This window comes from Vipera berus, assembly GCF_964194415.1.
Source record: "Vipera berus genome assembly, chromosome: 3".
Taxonomy (NCBI): Eukaryota; Metazoa; Chordata; class Lepidosauria; order Squamata; family Viperidae; genus Vipera; species Vipera berus.
The window spans coordinates 46,369,075-46,393,588 of NC_138204.1; the positions used below are offsets into that span (position 1 = coordinate 46,369,075).

General features: G+C 40.6%; 1 protein-coding gene across 1 annotated transcript in view; it reads left to right on the plus strand.

Annotated features, from left to right (window-relative positions):
• The window catches only part of PIK3C2B (phosphatidylinositol-4-phosphate 3-kinase catalytic subunit type 2 beta), a 100,083-nt gene that overhangs the window by 35,297 nt on the left and 40,272 nt on the right, over positions 1-24,514 (plus strand). Inside the window, exons 6-12 of the mRNA XM_081322261.1 lie at positions 5,122-5,233; positions 6,259-6,338; positions 6,744-6,807; positions 15,691-15,837; positions 17,088-17,121; positions 20,051-20,246; positions 23,014-23,136. Coding sequence (XP_081178387.1) covers positions 5,122-5,233; positions 6,259-6,338; positions 6,744-6,807; positions 15,691-15,837; positions 17,088-17,121; positions 20,051-20,246; positions 23,014-23,136 — 756 coding nt within the window. The remainder of the gene's footprint in view (positions 1-5,121; positions 5,234-6,258; positions 6,339-6,743; positions 6,808-15,690; positions 15,838-17,087; positions 17,122-20,050; positions 20,247-23,013; positions 23,137-24,514) is intronic.

The window sequence follows — 24,514 nt, forward strand, 5'->3', positions numbered from 1 at the left end:
GCAAAGGGACTTCCACCAGATGTTTCTAGCTAGCATAAGGGCAATCTGATCGGATGGTAATTAAAGCATGAGTTTCTGTTGGAAGATGTTCTTGCTCCTTGTAATGGTGCAACTAACGTGCCAACTGAAAGTCACAGTTTCTACCTGTAGCAACCAGAGCCATGAATCTAGAAAGATCCAAAAGTCATGAATTTGTTCTATCAAGGGTAATTTCTGCCTGCTCCAAGCTAACGTTTGTGTTGATGGAAGACCTCAGTAGACAAGTAATGCCTGTTATGTGGGAACTCGGCTTCAGTCAGGTCTGTCCCATCCAGATCCTGGGAATCTAACCTTTTCCCTATAGCCCAAGGGGTAATATAAAGTCATTTATGATTAGCATACTGATGACAATGCATCCCATATTGCTGGAAAACCTCACCCATCATATTCATGTACCTGTTTAGTAGCAATTTAGTAAAATATTAGGGTTCATTGTATCAAAACAAATAAGGCACCAAAAATAAGACAAACAAATATTCCCCTTCTTGCTGTCGAGCAGGGTGAGCAAGTATTCTGGTGTTAGAATACTTGCTCACCTCAGTGGAGAAATGCATGTTAAGCATTTTCTTTAACCAGAGCAATGTCATGTAGCCTCTCTGTCATTGGCACAGAAATGTATAGGAAAGAGTGAATGAAAGGAAATCTTCACTGTCATGTGACCCCTGAACTATAGTTCCCACATCCTGGTAGATCCTTGCTGCTGCAAATGCATTAGAAATTATCAGAGGCAGAATTTCCTGCTGATTTTTGGCAGGAAATAATATAAAACAATGGGGAAAAGTTATGCGAAATGTCAAGTAAATTTAACATGACAAGAAAGGGAGGTGGTTTGGCATGTACAGATTCTCCCCAATAATGGGAGGGAAAGAAGGCCCCCTAACTTACACTCACATTAAATACCCTCTCAAATACTGATAATAAAACAATAATTTTAAAAGACTGGCACCTGATGGTAAAAAGCAATCCATCTCTGCTTTAAATTATCCTTGCCCTTCTTGTATTTCAGCCTGTATAATAATTTTTTTTGTTCGCTTGTTACAATAATGTATGGTGTTGATGGCAACATTGAAACCAAAGGCAAATTATAGCACAAATATTTTGGAGTGAATCAAATGATTTTATCTACCAGGTGTTAAAAATAGTCTTCCCAGCAATCCTGCAAGTGCTCTCTCAGCTCTTCCCCACACAGTGGAGAATGGGTTGCCCTGAACTGGGCTGCCAGGCAACACTCATAGGACACAATGTTGCTCACACTTGGCTATCTCCAGGGGAGCACCCCAAACAACCCTCAGTTTCCCACCCCCCAAAAAAAACCCAACAGCAACCCTCCTACCCACCCCCATCCCAACCTTGGAGAAGAGGCACCCACTACCCCCTGAGCCCAGCTACATCTAAGTAATACACACCAGGTATATAGAGGGATACAAGGCTTTGTGCATAAACTAATTTTCTGAATAGCTGACCTCTTCTTTCAGACAACTGTCCCCAGGGTAACTTTGCTGCAGTTTTGGCTTAAAGCTTAAGCAACAATTTTATAGCTTCTTTTGCTTACTCAGCAATTACCAATAAATTGTTTTTATCCTCAAACCAGAAATGCTGTTGCATATACCCTTTTAGAGTATTCCAACGTTGAACACAGATGAAAGGGAAGAATGCCTTGTGCATGTACAAAATGTTGCCCTCATCTTACAAAATGCATTAACAGCAATATTGAAAGATAAAATGAGAGAGTGTTGTTCTGAAAATATATTCTAAACAAAGGAACAGTGTATTCTGTTTTGTTTTTATAAAAAACATTTTTTAAAAAACATTTGAGGAGAACCCTGGGAAATTGACAACTTTCTTCACCAGCTTTTAAGCAAATATTTTTTTAGTGAGGAAAAGAAAAAAAGGAATAGACATGGTAAGACATCGTAATGGGGACATCATAACTCAGACATCTTGCCTGTTTCCATAAATCTATGTAACTGTCATAATTCACAACCCTGTAATGCTGCTTAAATTACTTGTGATGCTTTTTTTCCACAAGGACTACCCAGTTAGCATTCTGCAAAGCCCAACATGTAGGAGTGATGTTTTCCTAAAATACAAGTCAAACTGCATATCTTGTTCTTGGAAATACAAGGAATGCTTCTTCTTGATTTAGTTGAAAACCCAGATTTATCACAATATTTGAAGTTGCTCTTAGCTACTAAGTTCTCACCTGCAATACTTTTTTTATTTTATTCAAAAACAAAAAGTTAAAATACAAAACTCCAGAATATACACATATGTATATTGTGTATGTTTATATGTGTTAATTATTTTAATGTACTTTTTTCAGTGTTTTGTTTGTTTGTTACCTGCAAGACTGAATGTGTGGTGGCTTAAATGTACATATCTTGCATCTTTTCCCTTTTTTGTTAAGATTGTGCCCCTATAGAGCAAGCTAATAATTCAGTTGGCCTGTGATGAATAATTTTTGTCTTATGCATTCCAGTGTTAGTATTAAAGGCAAGGGTATATGTAAAAATAGATGTTGTAATATATACAAATGCTTCTTATCAGATTCTAGACCTCATCATTTCCCCCATTATTATTAAAAAGCAAATTCATGAGACTAAACTAGATTTGAAATTGATTTGCTGCTGATTAAAGATTGTCCTTGACTTACAACCATAATGAGCTTGGAATTTCAGTTATAAGTCATTGTGCTCCTAACTTGAGGCACCATGTGCCATGAGGCATGATTTATGACCATTTTTGCAAGCAAGTCACCACAGTCATTAAGTGAATTACTGTGGTACCTCAGAACTCATCGTTGATTGCTTTGGGGAGGTGCAATGAGTACCAAAAATGATGAGTACCAAACACATTTTCCCATAAGGAATAATGTAGTGACAAAACAATTGACAAGTTCTAGCTTGTGTGTCAAGTATCAAATAAACTATGAGTACTGGGACAAAATTTTCACATCAAAATACATTGAGTATCAAATTTGGTGAGTTTCAAAGCAGTTTAGTACCAAGATTATGTGGTTGTTAAACAAATCCAGCATATCCAATAGGCATTTTCTATCAGAAAATGGCAAAAAATGTCACAAATCGCAGAACACATGATCACAGAACACTGCAGCAAGTCATAAATGTGAGGTAATTACCAAGTGCCCAAACTACAATCACATGACCATGGGGGAGGGAAGGTGGAAGTCATAACTTCAAGAATGGATTGTAAAAGTCCAATGTAAGTTTGAATGGTAGTTAAATGACCAGTTGTAACTTGAGGACTACCTGTATTTGGATAATTGGGAAAGAGCTTAGAATCTGGAATGTAGAAATTTGCCTAATAACGGATAGATTTCCTTGGCTATCTTGTTATTTGGCCTGCTCTAACAAGCAACATTTATCCTGAATCTCTGGCAGGAAGTCTTTGATATTACCTCTTATATTTGATTATTTTACCCTGCCCTTTGGGAGCCCCTTTTATTACAGCTGGTCTAAAGATGCAGGTTTGGACTTCCCATCAGTTGTCCTTGAAATTGGATAAATAAATAAACAAGGAAATAAATTCATATTCTTTATGAAAAAGCATATGCTAAAACACTGTTGTCCTTTATTATCAATGGGCCGAAGCAATTCTTTCTCACTTCCCCAAATGATCAAAAAACACCCAGGGAGTACATGTTTGGATGATCTTACAATAGACTATCTCCTTGCTTCTGTAGGATGCAGAATGATTGTGGGGCGAAGTACCAGTGGAGCAAGGCAAGGAGAAAGGACCAAAAGCCCCTGGTGCCTCCTTTCCAGCCTTTGGATGATAGATGGGCAGTCCAGAATTACATACTTAATAATTAGTTGAGTCCTAATTCACTGTGTCCAAGAACAGAGGGGCATACTATGTGATTAAAATTTAAAAATTATCTTTTGAAGCAATTAGTATATGTGAATTAAATGTTACCAGTGTGTCAAATGAATGTTTCTTACAAGTCTGTTGTAGCACTTCCTTGAAAGAAAATACTATTCTGGTAGCACATCTGACATTTTAAAAATCTTCTTTTCCCAGACTTTGAGTTTTGTTTTATTCTGCTTTTCTTTCTCCCCTTTAGAAGCAACACACCCTCTCTTTCTCTTCCCCCCCCCACCCCTGACAATCACTTTTTTGTAATGACAGCTGTGCTGGATGGGCAGGCCAGGATGTAGGGTGGAGAGAGATAAGTACTAACTTTCCTTTTAGACTAGGAGGTAAAAGGGCCAGATGTCCTGTTACAGAGACCATAAGGTGACCACCCCTTTCCTCCAGAGCCCTTCCAACCATTCATTTTTCTGGAAGAAAAACTAAATAGGCCACATAGCCTGTCTCAGGTCTTCTAAGTCAGCCTGATGTCTTTGATAACTCAGAGCAGAGGAATGGCTTTATTATTTGCAAATTCTGTGATTTCTATACAAAGAAGGTATCTTATTCCTGTTCTTGTCCATCCCCTTAGAGAGCAAAATGACTTGGTCTGATCTTGAATGTAGGTCAATAGAACAGTAGGGTGTTGTATTAAACTTTCTATTCCTAGGCTTCATTCTAATGCAAGCAGAAGCTCAAAATTTGTTTCCAGGACTTCATAACATTTGGTTTTAGCAGAAGCATCTAAATCTCAAATTATTTTAGTAGATACAAGTGTCAGGGAAATTGTGGTGTAGTCATCTTTGGTTTCATGTTCCTTTTTCTGTCAGGTTATTTTTTTTTCTTTATTTTAAATCACATACTACAAAAATTAAACCAAGTATCTTTTCTTTTTAAAAGGCACGTTTTAACTGCTATGTTTTTTTTTACTGGACAATGAAAAACTGTGTGTGTATCATTGCAGAAGCAACATGGATTATGTAATTTGTTTCACTTGTGTTCCATTGCAGTTAGAAGTTACTTTACATAATTCATGTCAAAATTTGCACAATGGGATCATGACCTACAGTATATCTGGCACCTATGGGTAGGCCACTATATATCTGGTTAATAGGAATTTCAGAAATCTTTGCTGGTGGAATAATCTCAGTAATATACAAGGAAAAAAAGTCCTTTACTTACATTTTCTATATTTATTTTTTATCATTCCAGCAAACAGCCACTAGGAAATCATGAATATATTCAACACTGCAGAAAGTTTGACATAGATATCCAGTTGCAACTGATGAAGAGGAAGGCTGTTCGCAATGACCTGGCTAGGACGGTAAATGTCTGGCTTATAAAAATGAAAACAGACTCTGACAAAATGGTTACATCAGTCAATGTATATGGCCAGTTATTTTACAAAAAAGGGCTCTGGGTGGCATATAAGGGTTAAAAACAATTGACCAACAACCATAATGTCCAAGGTCACTAATACAACCCAACTCATAACCACCAGAGCTTGTCTAACCATCTGCCCCAAATTACCTGAGGGAACAGCCAGGTCTTTAATAGCTTACAAATAGCTAAAAGGACTGGGGCCATCTGGATCACCAAAGGGATGTTGAGCAGGTGCTTCCGCAGAGAAAGCTTTACTCTGGGGTCCAATAAGATGACATTATCTAATGAAAGGGTCCTGAAATATGCCCTCCATGCTAGATTAGTGAGTAGGCAGACAGTATGGAAATCAGGTTGTCCTGCAAATAGGCTGGCATTATGCCATGCAGGCTTTATAGGTAATGACCAGCACCTCCTAGAAATCCACTGGGAGCTAGTGCAGTGGTGCTATTATATAGGCCTACAAAGAAACACCAACAGCTGCAGCTTTTGAATGCTTTTCAGCTCCATTGCAGAGCGCATTACAGTAATCCAAATGGGAGTTTTACTGAGGTATGAGTCACTGTGAGCAAAGCCTCCTGGTCCAGGAATTGGTGCATGAGATAAACCTGTACAAATATCCTCCTAGACATGCCTACCATTGATTCTTCAAGCAGGAGACATGAGTGTAGGAGAAGCTCTAAGTTGAACACTAAGATGAAAAATCTCTGGATCATTGTGGGGAGGGGTAGTGGTTGGGGGCTTTAAAACTACTTGGTCTTGCCAGGGTTAAGCAGAAGCCTTTAATCCAAACCCCAACACCCTCATGGCATTGGATAAGAATCTTGATGGCATCACCTGGCTGCCTCAAGGCAAAGATTTACAGTTTCATTATCGAACAGTAGCACAGGCAGCTTTGCAGCAGGCAGCCTTAGCAAGTGTAACAGAGAGGTGTTGAATACTATTGAGCCACTGCCTTCCTTAATGTAGGTGAATGATGACCAAAGCCCTTCTACACTCAACCACTATGTTCATCTCCAGGAGAGGCCAATCAAGCAGACCATCACGAGGTAAAACAAATATGAATGAAACTGCAGTGTAGTTTGCAGAGAAAATATATAAAATAGAACTTTTGTGGACTGTATAGGCTAATATCAAATGACAAAAAGACAGATAAAGAGACATAGCACTATTTGAGTTCTTAATGTGGGCCAGCCATGTTTGCAGGCCATATGGGGAAAATCTGGTAGGACATATGGCTAGCACGGAAATGTTCCATGTTCAGAATGTTCCATGTTCAAATATGGCTGAGAAAAACTCATGACTGAAAACGTGAAGAATTGCCAATCAGGACAAACAGTTCTGAGCTAGAAATGTACATGCAGGCTTTGATTTGACATAAATCAATCCTCCACATGAAACAAACTTTTTTCCATTTTCCATACTGAGCTGTTCATTGTTGCTTCTTCCTATAGGCAGGCCCTGACCCTTCTTTTTGATACCTTCCACAATGAGGTGGATGCATTCTTAGCAACTGAGGTAAGATGGTAGTCTTCAGATTTGGGGAGGTGGGAGGCAATATCTTGATGGCAAGCTCAGTTTCAGGAAATGGCAAGCACATTGGACCCTCTCATGGCTGGATAGGTCAGTAGCAGTTCCACAGCATAACCTCAGAGCCCTGTGCTGAAATCAGAGTGGTAAATCTCAGCAGCAGAGTAGCAGCTGTTGAGACCAAATGGTTGGCTTGGGTTGATGCTGCTACTACTGCTATGTTTATCATCCTCAAAGTAAAGGGCATGGAGTGGAGAGGTTGCCACACATGAGTAAGTTTCATTGTTGCTACCACTATTAAGGAGCCCATCCTGACTGGGTACTCCTGAGGTCTTGCCAGATTTGGTGCTAGTCTTGCCTGAATTATGCTTTTTAATAATATTTTGAAGATCGTACTTTGCTGTATTATTTGATGTGAATGATTGTTGCTAGAAATGTAAGTATTATATTTTTGTAATCTCTAGGATATGACATTACCCATTCAAAAGGTCACAATGGGTAGCCTAGCAGTTCTTCACCCCTTCTAAGCTACTCTCATCTCTAGTTTCCAACAACCACCTCATTGTAAGGCTTACAGTTTTCAGAATTTGTACCATTGTGTTTATGTTCTTGCTTCTTGGCAGAGCTTGTTTGAATAACAGCAGAATAAGAAGTTTCTGGACTTTGTTTATTAATTTATTATTCAAATTTGTATAGTCGCCCATCTTAGTGTTATATAATAAAGATATGCAGCCTTTGGGGGACTGAATGCGACATTCAGTCTTCCAGAACATATCTAGGGCTGCCTGCCCACAGTAGACAGGTCTAGAATGCATGAACAATTGTAGTACGTTAGTCAGCCCCAAGGTTGGCTCTTGAAGAAACATATAGTACATGCTTGCAGAAGAGGTGCATCACTGTTTGGGCAGCACCAGTAAAAATTAAAATCAGACATGAACAATGAGAAGACAGCAGCTGAACCTGGGCTGCCATGGCTGTATTTTAGTAATGGTGGGCAGGATGGATATAAGAAACAATGGGTGGTAAAGTGGCAGTGTGCAAGTGTTGCAAGAAGGTTCTCAATATTACTGTGCAAGATATTTCAACATAAAATGACTGATTCTCATTCCTGTAATTCATAGGTTTACTGCTACATTGGTGGCACATTTGTAGAGCCCAGAGGCTCCATCCAGGCTTTTGGGGATAAGGGGGCAGGTACGCGGTGGCTCAGTGGGTTAGGACGCTGAGCTTGTTGATCAGAAGGTCGGCAGTTTGGTGGGTCGAATCCCGAGTGCCGCGTAACAGAGTGAGCGCCTGTTACTCGTCCCAGCTTCTGCCAACCTAGCAGTTCGAAAGCACGTAAAAATGCAAGTAGAAAAATAGGGACCGCTACGGTGGGAAGGTAACAGCGTTCCGTGTGCCTTTGGCATCTAGTCATGCCAGCCACATGACCACGGAGACGTCCTCGGACAAGCGCTGGCTCTTCGGCTTTGAAACGGAGATGAGCACCGGCCCCTAGAGTCGAAAACGACGCACGCATGTGCGGGGGAACCTTTACCTTTACCTTTTTACCTGCTATTTATGGGTTGCACATCTCTATTATAAAGCAGTATAACATCTGATATCTTCTGTGTGCTTTGCTTATTCTTTTGAAGATACCAAAATAGCATTATAGTAATAAAACAAATATGTTTTGTGATAGTGTGAAGAAAAGAAGTGATAAACATATTTCACCCACTGTGGTTTCCTCCAGTCTATTCCCCTACATCTCATTGCTCACAGTTTGTTTTATTTCCTTTCTGAAACTGATTAGAGAAGGGTTTTTTTTAGTGCTTCTTTAATGGTGCCATGTCTGCTTATAAAGATAGGCATTTAACACAGTTCTTGCTCAATCTACGTACATTTTCCTCATTCCATCTTGACTACTTTATGGGAGTCACGGTTGGGGCTGTCAGCATAAGGGTGCTTGGGATAGCAGCCAAGAGGCTGTACTACATAGCAGTATGAACTATCAGTCAAAAGCAGGAAAAAAGAAAAGAAAAAGAAAAGAAAAAAGTTGGGTGTAGAGAAGTGAGTCTCAGGTTCTATTTTTTACAATTGTCAGCAGAGAGGTAGAAAGTTCCTCTTTGTTTCAGTTTTCCTTCCTTTTAGAGATAGTTGTATATGTATGCATAAATGGGTTTTGTTTTTGCTGCCAGGTTCAGATCTTTGTGAAGCTTTGGCCTTTGCCCAGCTTGTTCTTTCCAGTTAGAATAATCTGTGTTATTCAGCTTTTGATGCAGAGATTAGAATGTTTGTTCTAGATTCATATGAGTCACTGAAGTAAGGGATAGGGAAGCAAGATCCTTGGAGTTCTTGCAGAAATAGCTACATGGTCAGCACTGCCACTGCATTTAAATATTCTCCTTATCTTTATCTTGTATTTTCTTGCTGTTACAACAGTTACTTTATGTTCGTAAGGACACAACTGAATAGCTATGATACAAAAAAGGGGAAAGAGGGAATTGAGGAAGAAGAACATGAATTTAGAGCGGCAGATCCTTTTAAGGAGATATACGGAAATCTTCAAAAAAAAATTAAATATGAAGTTAGCATTTCCTTTGACTCTTCCTGTTTCAAAACCTATTGTCATGGTTCCGACAGATGAAACCCTTCAAAAGAACTGAGGCATTGTTTTCCTTAAAGAATCCTTTATTCGGGAAACAAAGTATCGGAACTACATAGTTGAACCCAAAACCTAAATTCCCCTCCCCTGGTTACAAAGTAACAAAGTACAATTTCCACCCCCAATAAACAGTCATAAATGGCATTCCCCAATTAGCTTGAACCGCGGGCTTGCTCTCCAGCCCCCAAAATGTTAACAGGTCTGGACCCAGTTTGTCCTTGGATTCCCACCACAGAGTTATTATTATTATGACTAACTGAACTCTCATTCCAATCCCCCCTCCCAGCACCAACTAATTCTAAAAACAGAGAAATTGGCTGCATTTTCATCTGTTGTCAAAGCAAGAACATCTGATGTTAGCAGCGTTGACCCCTATATGTTAAGAACTTACAGAAGTATAAAGAACTGTATAGAATATGACCCTACTCAATTGAATGGGACTTACTTCATAAACTTGCATTAACAGAATTTGTATCTTAATGACTCACTCACTATGTCATAGAAGTCATAGAATAAGAGTTGGAAGGGACCTTGGAAGTCTTCTAGTCCAACTGCTTGAGCAGGAGACCTATACCATTATAAATAAATGGTTGTTCAATCTCTTCTTGAAAATCTCCTGTGATGGAGCACCCACAACTTCTAGAGGCGAGCTGTTCCAGTGATTAATTGTTGTCACTCTAGGAAATTTCTCCTTAATTCTAGGTTGTATCATTCTTTAATAATTTTTCATCTTCTCTTGCCCTCAAATGCTTTGGAGAATAAGTCAACCCCCTCTTCTCTATGACAGCCTCTCAAGTAACTGCTACCATGTCATCCCTAGGCCTTCTCTTTTCTAGAGTAGACCTACCTACTATACAGTAGTTTCCACACCAGTTCACCATACAGTTAGGCCCCAGGTCCCTATTCATCTTTGTTACCTACAAAGAAAACTTGCTAAAAGCCATAGACAGACTCAAAATAAAGGGGTAAAACTAATTACATTTGTTTAAAGCAGACATGTCAAACTCGTGACATCATGCAACGTATCAGGACGGTTTTGCCATTGCCGGCAATGGGTTGGGCGTGCCTTCTGTATGACGCATCTAGCCCATGGGCCAGCAGTTTGACACCCCTGGTTTAAAGGAATGAAACCTACGGAAGCCAACACTTTGGACTCATTGCTAGCCTTTGTGAAACAGACTAAATAACCAAAGCACACAAACTGAGCCTCTGAATTACAAAACACTGTAAAAACTGTATAAAAATTCTTATGGTAATCCATTCAAGCTGCCAGCTGATCAGGAACTCACTGGTTTCCAAAATAAACCCACCTCCTTTCCGACATGCTCGTCTCCCGCCTTTTCATTTTTTCATCATTGCATTCTCCTGGCTGGAGAAAACGAACCAGGGGACCTTTTCTTACAGCAACAGCTGCTTCTTCTTCCCTGTCTCTTTTTCCTCCCTGCCTGCTGAGCTCTCCTTCCACAGTTTTTTCTCTGTCCCCTTCTTTTTCCCTGTTGTCTGTTTTCCCCTTTCCTGCCAAAACCACGTCCTTTTATATCCTCTCCTCTCTCCACCCCCTTTTCTTCAATTCACCTCCAGCTCTGCACTGCTTCTGGAAGCGCCAATCAGCTGGAGCCCTGCCTGCGCTCCTGGGGCTTCTGCCAAGCCCCAACAGTCCTCAAGCTCCAGCTGCCTCTCCCTCAGGCTTGGGTCACTTCAGCTCATTCTTCTCCCCCACTACACTTCTCTAGGACAGTCACATACCACTTGTCAGTGGTACTAGGATACCTAGATCCCTCTCACAGATACTGATGTTGGACCAGGTATCACCTATTCTGTATTTGTATGTTTGGGGGTTTTTTTTGCCTAAGTGTAAGACCTTACTTTTTTCACCACCAAATTACATTTTTTTGGACAGGACCCAGTGTTCAAATCTGCCAAGATCCTTCTGAGTTTGACCCTATGTTCTAAAGTGTTGGCTATTGCTCCCAGTTTGGTGTTGTCTAGACATTTCATGAATTCCCCTTTTTACCCCTCATTAAACAATTTATGAATAACCTGAAGAATCCTGGGCCTAAGGCAGAACCATGAGGTACCTCACTGCATGCTTCCTTCCATTTAGATATAGTTCCATTGAGAACTGAACACTTGAGTGTAATTGGTCAGCTAGTTGTGAATCCATCTAGTGGTGATGCTGTCTATCTCACATTTTTCTGTGTTACCAAGAAGTAGGCTGTGGTCTACTTTGTCAAATGCCTTACTGAAGTCTAAGTAAACTATGTCCACAATATTTGCCTTATCCATTAATTTAGTCACTTTGTCAAATAATGCACTAAGATTTGTCTGGCATGATCTGTTTTTAACAAACCCATATTGGTTTTTAGTAAAAGCTTTGCTCATTTCTATGTGTTCCCAGATCCATTGCTTAATTATCTTTTCCAGGATTTCCCCAAGTATTGACATCAGACCAATGAATCTGTAGTTTCCTGGATCCATTTCCCCTCCTTTTGAAGATTAGAACCACATGAGCTCTTTTGCAGTTCTCTGGTAGTTTCCCATTGCTCCAGGAGTTTTAAACATTTGATTTAGTGGTTCTGAGATCATGTCTGCCAGCTCCTTCAGAATCCTGGGATGCAATCCATCTGTTCCTGGCGATTTGAACTCATCGGGAGTGGATAGATATTCTCTTACCATTTTCTTTGACTTGTATTTCTATTCTGTCTTCTATGGTACTGCTTTTGATTGGTTAGTCTCTCCCCCCTTTTTGTAAAGATAGATACAATTAAGCAGTTCCCACTTTCTCCCTGCTAATTGTCACCTCCTTGCCATCTTCTCCCATTAGTGGACTGATCATGATTGTATCACTATGATAATGTATCTCTATGCTCAAAATGTTTAAGGTCAGAACCTGCATCATTAGATTAATAAAGAGTTGGTGGTTTTATAAAGAAATGTGTGCATGGTGAAGGAAAAAATAATACTGAACAGAAAATAAATTATAGTGCAAAATTAAGCATATTTGTTTAATCTATCCTTCTATCCAATCTAAGAAAGAAACAATTGATAAGCTACTTGGGACAAATATTATACAGCTTTTATGTAAGTTGTATATATGAGAATGAGAGAAACATTGGATGTTTAACTATTTCTTATTCTGTTTTAGAGTTTATCCATAAACAATTTCAAACGCTTATAGAATCCTAAACAATTTATATTTGATTTTGTAAAGATTAAGCTGTTAAGTCCTCTGTAAAAAGGAAAAATAATGCTTTTATAGAAATTTCACAGAAATTGCTGTGAAAGTGATTCCAGTTTCTACAGAGCACAGTTTTTACACTTTGCATCTTATTTTTCCTGTTTGATTCACTTCTATTCCTTTCTTTCTGGTTTTGCTTTATGGAATCCTATTTTTTCAAGTGCTGCCCAGTGAAGGAAAAGAATTATAAATCTTTCTTCCACATCCTCAGCAAATCTGATCCTTGCAAACTACCATATTTTCCGGCGTATAAGACGACTAGGCGTATAAGACTACCCCCGACTTTTGAGAAGATTTTCATGGGTTAAAAAGTAGTTTTCCCTATGTGGTGCTCCTCAGGTGCCTTAGAGTTAACAATGCTCAAAATTGTTCTGGCTGAGAATTTTAATTTTCACACATCTGGAGAATGCCAAGCTATGGAAAGACTGATTTAACCAAAATGTTTTGATTCTCAGCATCTTAGGCAAAAAGAGACAATGACGCTTTTATCTTAGCTGTTTGGATATACAGAGTCTTGATGTTTAACATTCATTGTTTGCTTCTGATCTTTCTAAATAAACAGCCTATTTTTATTTGGGCACAGCTTAGCAAGCCATTAAACTGTGACCTTATTTTTATTTTATAAATGTCCTCAGTAGCAGAATCTTCTAGATATGTCCAGCTCTCTCCAGTTGACTGACATACAAAAAAGATGCATTTCTAGTATGTTGTGAGCTTTAGCACACTTGTAGTTATGAGGCAATGTAGGAATACAGTACTATTGACTTGACTGGCTCATGTAGATTTTATTTGCATATTTGTAACACTCACACTTATTAATAACACTCTTTGGTAGTCCCAAAGGTGCTTTTTCCAAAAGGCAACTGGCCTTTCTTGGTGTTTTTTTCCTTTGAAAATGTTTTCACTTCTCATCCAAACAAGCTTCTTTAGTTGAACTAAGAAGCTTCTTGGATGAGAAGCAAAACATTTGCACAGGGGGGAAAAAATAACCACCAAGAAAGTTCAGTTGCCTTTTGGTAAAAAACACAACCATGACCTGCATGACTGAGAATCTCCACAGGCATTCTCTTTGGTATGATTGTGCCTGTCTAGACAAAGTGAACAAACTGCTTCTGCCAGACATAAGTAGGAAGTCAGAGCTGCTTCTCAATTAGGTGAAGGTTTATCAAGAGCTTTTGGCCTCAAGATCAGCTTTGCTCTGCCTCGCCTAAACCTTGTCTCCTCTCACCTTGGTGCCCCCTTCTACTTCAGCCACACGCACTGGCTGTTTCGGCCAGGAGCGACGAGCATTGTGGCCCAACACTTCGGGAAGGCACCAGGTCTGAAAGAAGGCGGTTCTTTCCATAGGTTAGTTAATGAACAGGGCGGCGGAGGAGTGGGGGGGGAAGAAACAAGCTCAGCCCTGCGCCGCAAGTTTAAGATTCACACACACACCCTCCCCAAGGCCGCCTTCTACTTCAGGGCGGAGGGGCGACCCCGGGCTGCTGAAGCCCCAGCGCCAGCTTTCCGCTGTGGTCTGCCTGTCGCAATTCCTGAGCTGTGCCTTCCCGGGTGGGTGTTGCTGTAGGTCTGCCGCGGCACCACGCCCTGAAATCAAACTCCCAGGGTCAGGTGAAGCTTAGCTCTGCACGAACATGTCAGGTCGGCCTCCGCCTGGCTTCCCACGCTCCCTTGAGCTCTCGTGCTCGCGGAGCGCCAGCGGCTCGGCACGCGCTTAACTCCCGCTCCCTTCCTCCCCCCCCAAAAAGGGCTGCTGCCCTAGGATGCCGGTAAGCTGGAGCCTCAGCCTCGGTTGGGCTGGTCGGTTTATTTATGAGGAGGCCGTCTTTCACCGTTCTCGAGCGCTGGATTTGTCCATTTCCACTAACGTCTCCGCTCCCGAGGATTGATTTACTATTTTCCAGTGTATAAGACGACTGGGCGTATAAGACGACCCCTGACGTTTGAGAAGATTTTCATGGGTTAAAAAGTCTTATACGCCGGAAAATACGGTATATACAACAGAACCTTCTCTGGACTCTTATCCAATAAATACCTGCATTCTACAGACATAGGTGCAATAAACAACAGTGCCTCTTAGTGGCAATTCTTTCTATGGTTTCTGGAGCAATCACTTGAATTAAATTGATGGAAGATGTTAGTAGTATTACATGTCTTCCAAATTCTACATGAAGGAGTTGAAACGCATTAAATGTAGAATTTGGAAGTCAAGTGATGCTACCTTTTTCTTTTTAAATTCAAGTATGACTTCAGATATGTCTTTATGTTGAAATGCATATGTTGAAAGACGTATCTGAAGCCATATCTGAATTTAAGACAGAAAAGGTGGTAATAATTTTTTCACAACATTCTGTTTAGTTTTTGGTCACAAAGATAGTGAAGAGAAAAAAGGACCATCTCAAGTTTAACTAAGTTACTGCCTTTTATTTGTTGAAACTGATACATTTCTTTTATATATTTTCTGTGCTAAAGCTCACAAAAGCTCAGTAGGGTTTGTCAGAGGTGAGAAAAAGGGACAGACTCTTCTTTTCTAAATTAGAATGTTTACTGTAGTGGTACTTTTAGGCAAATAATATATGCATATTTCCAATAGATACAATGGCCTTGATTTAACTAACTATATATATAGGTAGTACTACATAAATAACTCCAAACAGAAACACTTACCTGTTTCACTCCCTCCTGCCCTCCTTGACTCATGCAACTTCATTGAGTGCTTTCATTTATTTGTGAGAATAGGAAGAGAGAAAAATAAGTTTCTCTCTTTGATTTTGACACCTTTGCCAAGGTATCCTGCTCTGAAGACGTTCTTGCTGTTGCTTTTGGGAAGAAATCTCCCAATGATATCATAGGAGAGGAAATACTTGAATTCCACATCCGTGCCTGCTAGATCTTGATGATTGTCAGGCTCCTAAGCCAAGTGTTAACACAAAGATATAAATAACATAATTGTAGCTCATTCTTTTCAATGTTTCAATTATTCATCCAGGGAGATTTCCCACTGAAAGCAGAGCGGGTAGTCCAGTCTGTCATGGCCATTTGCAATGCTTTGGCTGCTGTAGAATCCCAAGAAATCACTGCAGCCCTGAATCAGCTACCACCTTGTCCATCTCGCATGCAGCCCAAAATCCAGAAGGTAAGAAATAAGAGTCTGAAGTTCAGAAACAGCGAGCTTGAATCTGAACATTAGAACCAAATAGATGAAAATGACAGGAGGGGAATTCAATGTATGCGAAGATAGGAGAAGAGATGCTACTGCAGCTGCTTTCCCCCCCCCTTTTAACTACAGTAATGGTATGTTGCATTCTATCCACTTACTTTCTTGAACTGTTTTGCTCTCTGCAAAGGAACCATTGTTCTTTCTACCTCTTTTAGAGAAGGTGAATTTATTTACCTACCAACATAGCTTTCTGTGCCTCTCCAGGCAAGACACTGATTAATATGTGTATAAGGTGAGAGCTTAAGTAACTGAAGCTCAATCCATTTTGGATACTTTCTTCTATGTTATAAATGCTGGTTCCAGCATGGCGCTGAGCTTAAAATAAATCACGTTATGATTTAGTGTAATGTGTAAACCCAGACCAGCTAATGGAATAGTTTAAGATTAATTAAGTGATTGGTAACTTATGGCTATAACAAGATAGAAAGGGGAATATTCCCTCATTCTTCACGACTGGTAACTTAAGGCCATAACAAGATAGAAAGAGGAATATTCCTTCATTCTTCACTATCTTGACCTGCATGACAGATATGGTGTATGGCTGAACTTTAAGCCATTAGCATTAGAAGAACAAATGGAACTTGAGGCAGACCCTCATAGAGGATCTATTTAAAAAGTAGCATTTCCAGTCTGAACCTTTTTGAGCTTATGGACAATAATCTGATCAAAAGAAATACCCATTTCCCAGGAGATAATTAAAAAATGTATCTGGAAATATGCTTACTTAAGACATTAGAAATTATCTCTGAGTTTACATTGACAAGTCAAACTGCGAGCCTGCCTCAGTTGCATAAATGGGTAAAGAATCAAGCCAAACTCTGTAGATAAATAATTTTAGCAATGTTCTTCCAGATATGTAGATTTCCGTATGTAAATCCCCAGCCCTCTTAGTTGTTGCTAAGAATTCTGGGAGTTGGTCCATCTGGAGGACCTTAAGTTGTAGAATTTTAGCATTGAGAATAAAAAGATCCACTTAACATTGGAGCAAAACAGTAGGATGAGTGAACCTAACTATTTGCTATGAGGATTTAATGAATAAACTCAGTTAGGATTCCTCATTACCTCATGGGTTGTTTTCGGAACTGAAACATGTCTGTGTACTGTATATAAGGTGGTTGACTCATTAACATTAACTATTTTCAATTTTGTTTTTCCTTTCTGAACAGGATCCAAATGTTTTGGCCATGAGGGAGAACAGAGGTAAAAATTTCCTCTCTAATTTGTGAATTCTGGAGTTTTTAATATGTTGTTTCCTATAACAACAAAAAGCAACAACAGTGATATCAACAACAATCATGGTGTATATTAATTTTCGGAGTCCTTTGAGTTTTTGTTTAGAATGAGTACATAAAATGGAAAATTCCTTTGAGCAAGCTCTTTGGACAGCTGATTTATCTTGGTCATAGAAAACAATAGTGGAAGATTCTCAAAAAATGCTAATTATACCTTTGTGAGGCGATGTTTGTTAGTTATAATATTTATTTTATTTATTTATTTTATTAGATTTATATACCGCCCCTCTCCAAGGACTCGGGGTGGTGTACAGGGCAATTAAAACGCTAACAACACACAAAGTATAAAAATTAAAATAAAATTAAATCAATAGCCCTAAGTAATAAATACATTCTAAAATTTAAAATTTTTAAAATTTAAACTCTAAAATCCAATCCTTCAGTCCAGGCCGGCCTGTTCAAACAACCAAGTCTTCAGGTTGCGGCGAAACGAGTGAAGGTCGGGAGCCATCCGAAGCTCAACTGGAAGCTGATTCCAGAGGGCAGGCGCGCCCACAGAGAATGCTCTCCCCCTGGGAGCTGCCAGTTGACATTACCTGACCGACGGCACCCTGAGGAGGCCCTCTCTGTGGGAGCGCACAGGGCGATGGGAAGTTAACGCCGGCAAGAGGTGCTCCCGTAAATAACCCGGACCCATGCCATTTAGGGCTTTATAGGTCATCACCAGCACCTTGAATCTCACTCGGAAGACAACTGGAAGCCAATGCAGCTCGCAGAGCAGAGGTGTTACATGGGAGTATCGGGAGACCCCCATCACAACTTGCGCGGCTGCATTCTGCACCAGCTGGAGCCTCCGAGTGGTATTCAAGGGCAGCCCCATGTAGAGAGCGTTGCAGTAGTCTATCCGAGAGGTCACGAGCGCATGAGTGACTGTGCGAAGGGCATCCCGGTCCAAACAGGGCCGCAAGTGGCACACCAGGCGAACCTGGGCAAAAGCCCCCCCTAGTCACAGCTCCTATATGATCTTCAAAATTGAGCTGTGAATCAAGGAGGACACCCAAGTTGCGAGCCCTATCTACGGGGGGTAACACCTCACCCCCTATAGATAAAGATGGAATAGAATGGACAACCCGAGATGCCAATACGCACAGCCACTCGGTCTTGTCGGGATTTAGACGAAGCCTGTTCCTCCCCATCCAGACCCTCACCGCCTCCAGGCAACGGGACATCACGGAGAGGGCATCACTGAGTTGATCTGGGGTGGAAATAAAAAGCTGGGTATCATCAGCGTACTGATGATACCCCACCCCAAAACCACGAATGATCTCGCCCAGCGGCTTCATATAGATGTTGAACAGGAGAGGCGAGAGGACCGACCCCTGAGGGACTCCACAAACGAGAGGCCTCGAGGCCGACCTCTGCCCCCCTGTCAACACCGACTGCGAACGACCCAGAAGGTAGGAGGAGAACCACTGTAAAACAGTGCCACCCACTCCCAACCCCCTGAGGCGCCGCAGTAAGATACCATGGTCGATGGTATCAAAAGCCGCTGAGAGGTCTAATAGGACTAGGACAGAGGAGCAACCCCTGTCCCGAGCCCGCCAGAGATCGTTCATCAGTGCAACCAATGCCATCTCCGTGCTGTACCCGGGCCTAAAGCCCGATTGGTAAGGGTCCAGATAATCCGCTTCCTCCAGGAACAGAGGGAGTTGATGCGCCACCACACTCTCAACAACCTTCGCCAAAAAGCGAAGGTTGGAGACCGGACGATAGTTATTTAAAATAGCTGGGTCAAAGGGCAGGCTTCTTGAGGAGGGGCCTCACCACCGCCTCCTTCAAGGCAGCGGGGAAGCTGCCCTCTCTCAAAGAAGCAGTTATCACTGCCTGGAGCCAGCCTCGTGTCCCCTCCCGTGCTGGATAAACCAGCCAGGAGGGGCACGGGTCCAGTAAAGTGGTGGAACAAGTGGTGGAACTCAGCCTCCCCATGATCCTGTCCACTTCTTCCGGAGTCACAGGATCAAATTCTTCCCAAATAATATTCCCAAGACCGCTCGATTCCCCGTCGTCAGACTCTGCCCAGTCGGAGTCCAATCCGGCCCGAATCTGAGCGATATGAGAGTTCTTTGAAATAAGAATTCTTATTAAAAGTTGTTTTTTTTTTAATCAAAAGCAGTGATACTGTGATATTGGTTAAAACTTCTACCATTTTCTCAATTGAACTAGATTCAGTTTTCACCCATAGGGCAAGCCTTATGAATACTGGCTTGTTTTGAACATTAGACACATCACAGCTTTATAGAAAAGGAGCATTTCAGGGAAGAAAAGAGTAGTGTTCAGTTCAGTGTTAAAGAATTTGGCATTGCCCTTGCTTTTGTTCTTGTTGTTGTTGTTTGCTTCCTTGTTCATTTGATTTTTTTTGTGGCCTAGCAAAACTGTTTTTTATATAGATGTTAACTGTAAGTGATAATATGGACATTAGTCAAACAATTACAGGCAGAAAAGAGGGCAGCCTCTTTTCACAACAAATCATTAGGATGTGTTACTTAAGATATGAGAAATTGTCTTTTGGAAGCCATGAGTTGGGTAAAGATGAATCAGGAGTCAACATGAATACTCTTAGACTAATTTCGCACACTCTGATAAGACATGGTTTCTTTAACCAGCTTGCCTAAAAAAACATACTTGGCTGAGTTTGCTTAAATATTAAGCAAAAAACAAACTGCCTTCAATGACAGTTGCAGGATTCAGACGTGCTAAACCAAAAATAAACCATGTTATGTGAAGCAATACAAGTAAGCAAGTAAACAATTTATTTGTTATTTCCAAATGTTTTTAATTTTTTATGCAATTTTTTTCTGAATTCTAACAATATCTAAATAAAATCCTCTCTCCAACAGAGAAAATTGTAGAAGCTTTGACAGCCTCTATCTTGGATCTGGTGGAGCTCTATTGCAATACTTTTAATGCAGACTTCCAGACAGTGGTACATGGGAACAGAAAGCATGCATTCTCCCAAGAGGCCCGACTGCTTTCCTGTTCGCTGTCTTTCACAGTCTATGCTACTCATCGTATACCCATCACCTGGGCTACAAGGTAAGTAAGAACATATTTTTTATAGAAACTTGGCAATGTTTGTCAAAGGACAATAGCATTTTAAGCTAGACCTAGGGACTAGGTTGGAGACATCAATCTTTAAGCCCACCTTCAAATGAGGAGTCTTGCTGGGTGACCTTGGGCCACAAAGTGCCTTTTAGCTTTGTCTGCATCACATGGATAACAGTGGAAAGGGGATTGCGAAAAAGATGAAATGGAATAATAAAATAATAATGTACAAGTCTACAGCTGTTGGAGGGATATGGGGATGCTTCAATCCCACTTTGAAGTGGCCAGTCAATTGTATCAACAGACAGTCCTTTCTGGCATATGAGAGAGGGCATCTCTCGTGGTTCCCAAGCTATGGAATGTGTCCCCAAGGAAATATCTTTGGTCCCTTTTCCCAGTTTTAAAAAGAATGCCAAAAACACATTTCTACTATTAAGTTTTTAGTTTTTAACTAAATTGATTTTAATGATAATGATACTGATCTTAAGTTAATTGTATTGTCATGCTTTTATGTTTTGTAGATTTCTTTTTAATTGTTCTAAGTTGGCTTGAATGTTGCATGAGATATAAATCTAATAAAATAACCAGAATTGTAGAATACTGTTTTCTATGAAAATCACCAGTGTTCATTTTTGCTATTGCGGGGTAGAAATCAAAGACAGCATCCATAAGAGAACTGTATATATTTAATAGTACATATTCTGCTCCCTTCCCCATGACAAGCTGTTAAACGTACCTTTAAATAGGGTCTATTCCCCTTGAAAGAAAGAGGCTAGTTGGTCAGATGAGCAACTAAGAGCTATATACTAGATTCTTTGTTCTCCTGCAAATCTTGTTCTGGAAACTCCCTGGGATACTCCACTAGCATAGTCCACAGGCACCCTCATTCTGGGGATAGGCTCTAGAGACAGTGACAGATAGCTGTTTCTCAGCCTGGGCTTCTCCTCTTCAGCCAAGACTGCTAGTGGAGGGGACTCACCTAATGGATATAGAGACAATACGAAGTGTGGGGGGTGGGGGTGGATGCTTCTTTGTAAACACTCTTTGCTCATGTGTTTTCATTCCAATAAAAACAGGGAAGCAGTGCCTGGGAGTAATCCACCTCCCCAGCAGAAGGAACACGTGGGAGGAGGTTGTCGAAGTTAGCTGCCCTCCCTCCGGGAACCTCTTGCTTTTGTTCCATCCTTAATGTATTCCACTGAATGAGTGACTCTGAACAAAAGCAGTAGCCTGGGAAATCCAAGCCTGTCCTGACCTTTGTTACTCAGTAAGCCCTCCTAGCATCATCGCTCGGCACCTGTCACAGGGCTGGCCCTCTGACAGAGCACCCTGTGATGGCATTCTAAAAGGCGTATGTCCCTCCACTGGCTGAGGAAGAAGTAGGAAAACATTTCTCAAAAGATGATAACCCAGGAAACACCCTGTTTGTGGGGGTGAAAATCTGTGGGAGAATTGTCCCTTTCTAGCCGTCTTCCTCCTCCTCCTCCTCCTCCGTTCAAGTATCTGAGCTGAAAAGTGTCTCATAAGGCATCTTTCCGCGGGATCTGGATCTGTTCAAAGTGTGACTTAATTTAGGTTAAAAAAAACTGGTTTGCTTTAAGCAACCCAATCCTGGCCACGACTTGAATTTAATGTGTTGTGTAGAATTTCTGTGCCCAAAGATGCCCCTTTGTTTAGATGCCAGAAAGAAAGACTCGGGATTCTTAAGAATAACAGGAAAGATTATAAACTTTAGAATCTTGAAAACGGAAGAGGATATTATTTTGGTTTGTCATACAGTCAGCCACATGTTTAGATTGGATTTAGCATTTTTATCCACCTATCAAGTCCTTCTCAAGGATATGGGATAAACAGGTAAAAAAACCTGATGGTGTTAGAAATAAGGTCACAGGAGGTAAGTTTTCCGAGTAAAGTTGCAATTGCTAATGATTTTGTCGATCCCGGGGGTGTTCAAGTGGTTATTTCCTCAAGCATATTAATCATACACACATGTGCCCACCCACCCAGGGAGAGAGGGAGGGAGCTGCTAGTTTTATAAAGCTTTATAAAGCATGAAGACATTTGTCTCTTGACCTCCAGTATTTTCATTAGTATGTCACATAACCAATCATACAAAACAAAACCAGTATTATTTTGGTATGGAGGAAACGGGAAATTCTGTGATATTATAAACGTAGGTGTAGTATTATTATTAATTGTCCTCTTCATCTCAAACATACAAAAGTGGCTAATAATAGCTTTTAAAATTAAAAAAAATGTAGGGAAATTTATTGACAGAACTGATGCTAACCGGGCAACACACTTTCTAATTCTCATGGCCCTCTCTCAAACCAACTTCGGATAAAAGATCTTTCAAGGCTTCTGAAAATTTCTTGGCCTTTAATGAGTCTCAGGTGGAGAAAGGAAATTATTGCTGAAAGTCTTCTACTAATTGGGGATTCCTCTGGTTGCATGAATAATCTTTGGGCACATTATAGACCGAACATGAACCATCTGGAGTTTACTTTTATTAATTGCCCCTTCAAGGTTACCAAACTGAATAGGACATTTCTGGGCTTGGGAATAAAATAAAGTCTCACCTGTGAATCAGTTGCTGAACAAGAAATAAATCAGAGACATTTCTTTTCATGTGAACCTCCTGATTTTTCTGCATTGCAGTTATGTTTCTGAAAGCCTCCATTTTCCTTTTCTTTGTTTTGCATTGTGAGATGATGAGAATTTGCTCATCTGACTTTCATTGCCATCCATCTTTCTACAGCTATGAAGATTTCTACCTCTCCTGCTCACTCATCCATGGGGGAAAGGAGCTTTGCCCCTCTCTGCAAACCCGAAAAGCTCGTGTATACAAGTACTTCTTTCATCTAATCATCTGGGACCAACAGTAAGGCATCATCTCTTTAATCTCCATTTGAAGTATAAAAATGGGAGAGATTGTGTACATTCTTAATGTACAAAAGGGTGGATTTTTTAAAAATGGTTTTCTGTGTAACAACTACTGCTCAGTGGTAAAGGATATGGTATGCCAGTCCCCAGCATCTCCCAAGAAAGCTAAACCCATTTTTAAAATCTCGAGACCATGTGTCAGGAACCCCACAATGTCAGTGAACATTGGAATAGTTATAACTGAATCATCAACATACTGATAGGGTGTGTGGGTGTGCACGCGCACGCACAAGGATCCCTTCAGCTCATTCTTGATTCCTGGTGACCACATAAACAAGTCTATGCATTGGCAGCATTTTCAGAAATAGCTTGCTGCTGCTTTCTTCTTGGGGCTGGGTGATAGTGACTGGCCTAGTCACCCAGTGGGATTAATGCTAAAACTGAAATAAAACTCACATTTTCATGTCTTGCAGCTTGGTACTTTAACCACTAGGCCAAACTGGCTTCAGGCTGGCAATGCCTCATCCTAAACTGGCAGATAACCTCTTCTATAGTGTATATTAAATACAGTGGGGGAAATAGAAACAGGCCCTGTGGCATCTCTCATTGGAGTACTCAGAAGCTCAACTATTCTATCCCCTTGTGCAATAGTGTTTATAGGAGTTCTGGCGGCACAGTCATTAGAATGCAATATTGCAGGTAAACTCTACCCACAGTCTGGAGTTCGGTTCTGATGGGGATTGAGGTTGACTCAGCCTTCCAGCCTTCCGAGGTTGGTAAAATGACCAAGATTGTTGGGGGCAATATGCTAAACCGGTCAGAGAATGCTATAAAGTACAATGAAGTGGTATATAAGTCTAAGTGCTATTGCTATCACTGTTGTTCACTCAGGCAGGGCCTAAACCCCTGGAAAACTGCAATCCACCATCAATCTTCCAGAAGAATACCATTATTAGTGCTATCAAATCCTTCTGAGAATTCCAACAGGGCCAAGAGCTGTATATTCCAGACCTGACAAAGATAATCTGCCAGAGCCAGTGCTGTTTCTGGCCTATAGTCAGAAACAGTTTGATCCCAGAACACTTTCTTCCTTCATCAGAACACAAGGTGATTTTAGAATGAGCTGGTCCACCCCAAAATTTAACTTTAGAATGGGCTAGTCCACCCCAAAATAATAATAATGTTGAAGTTAGACAATGTCAAATACATTATGTCATCCAGTAGCAAAACAAAGCAGCCTTTATAAAATACATAGTGCCTAACCATCCATTGAACTCAAATTCATGCACTGATAGTTACTATTTATCCTCCTTTTTAATGAAAATTCTGCTTTATGTAATGAGCAGAGAAGCAATATAGGGAGGTGATTGTTATCT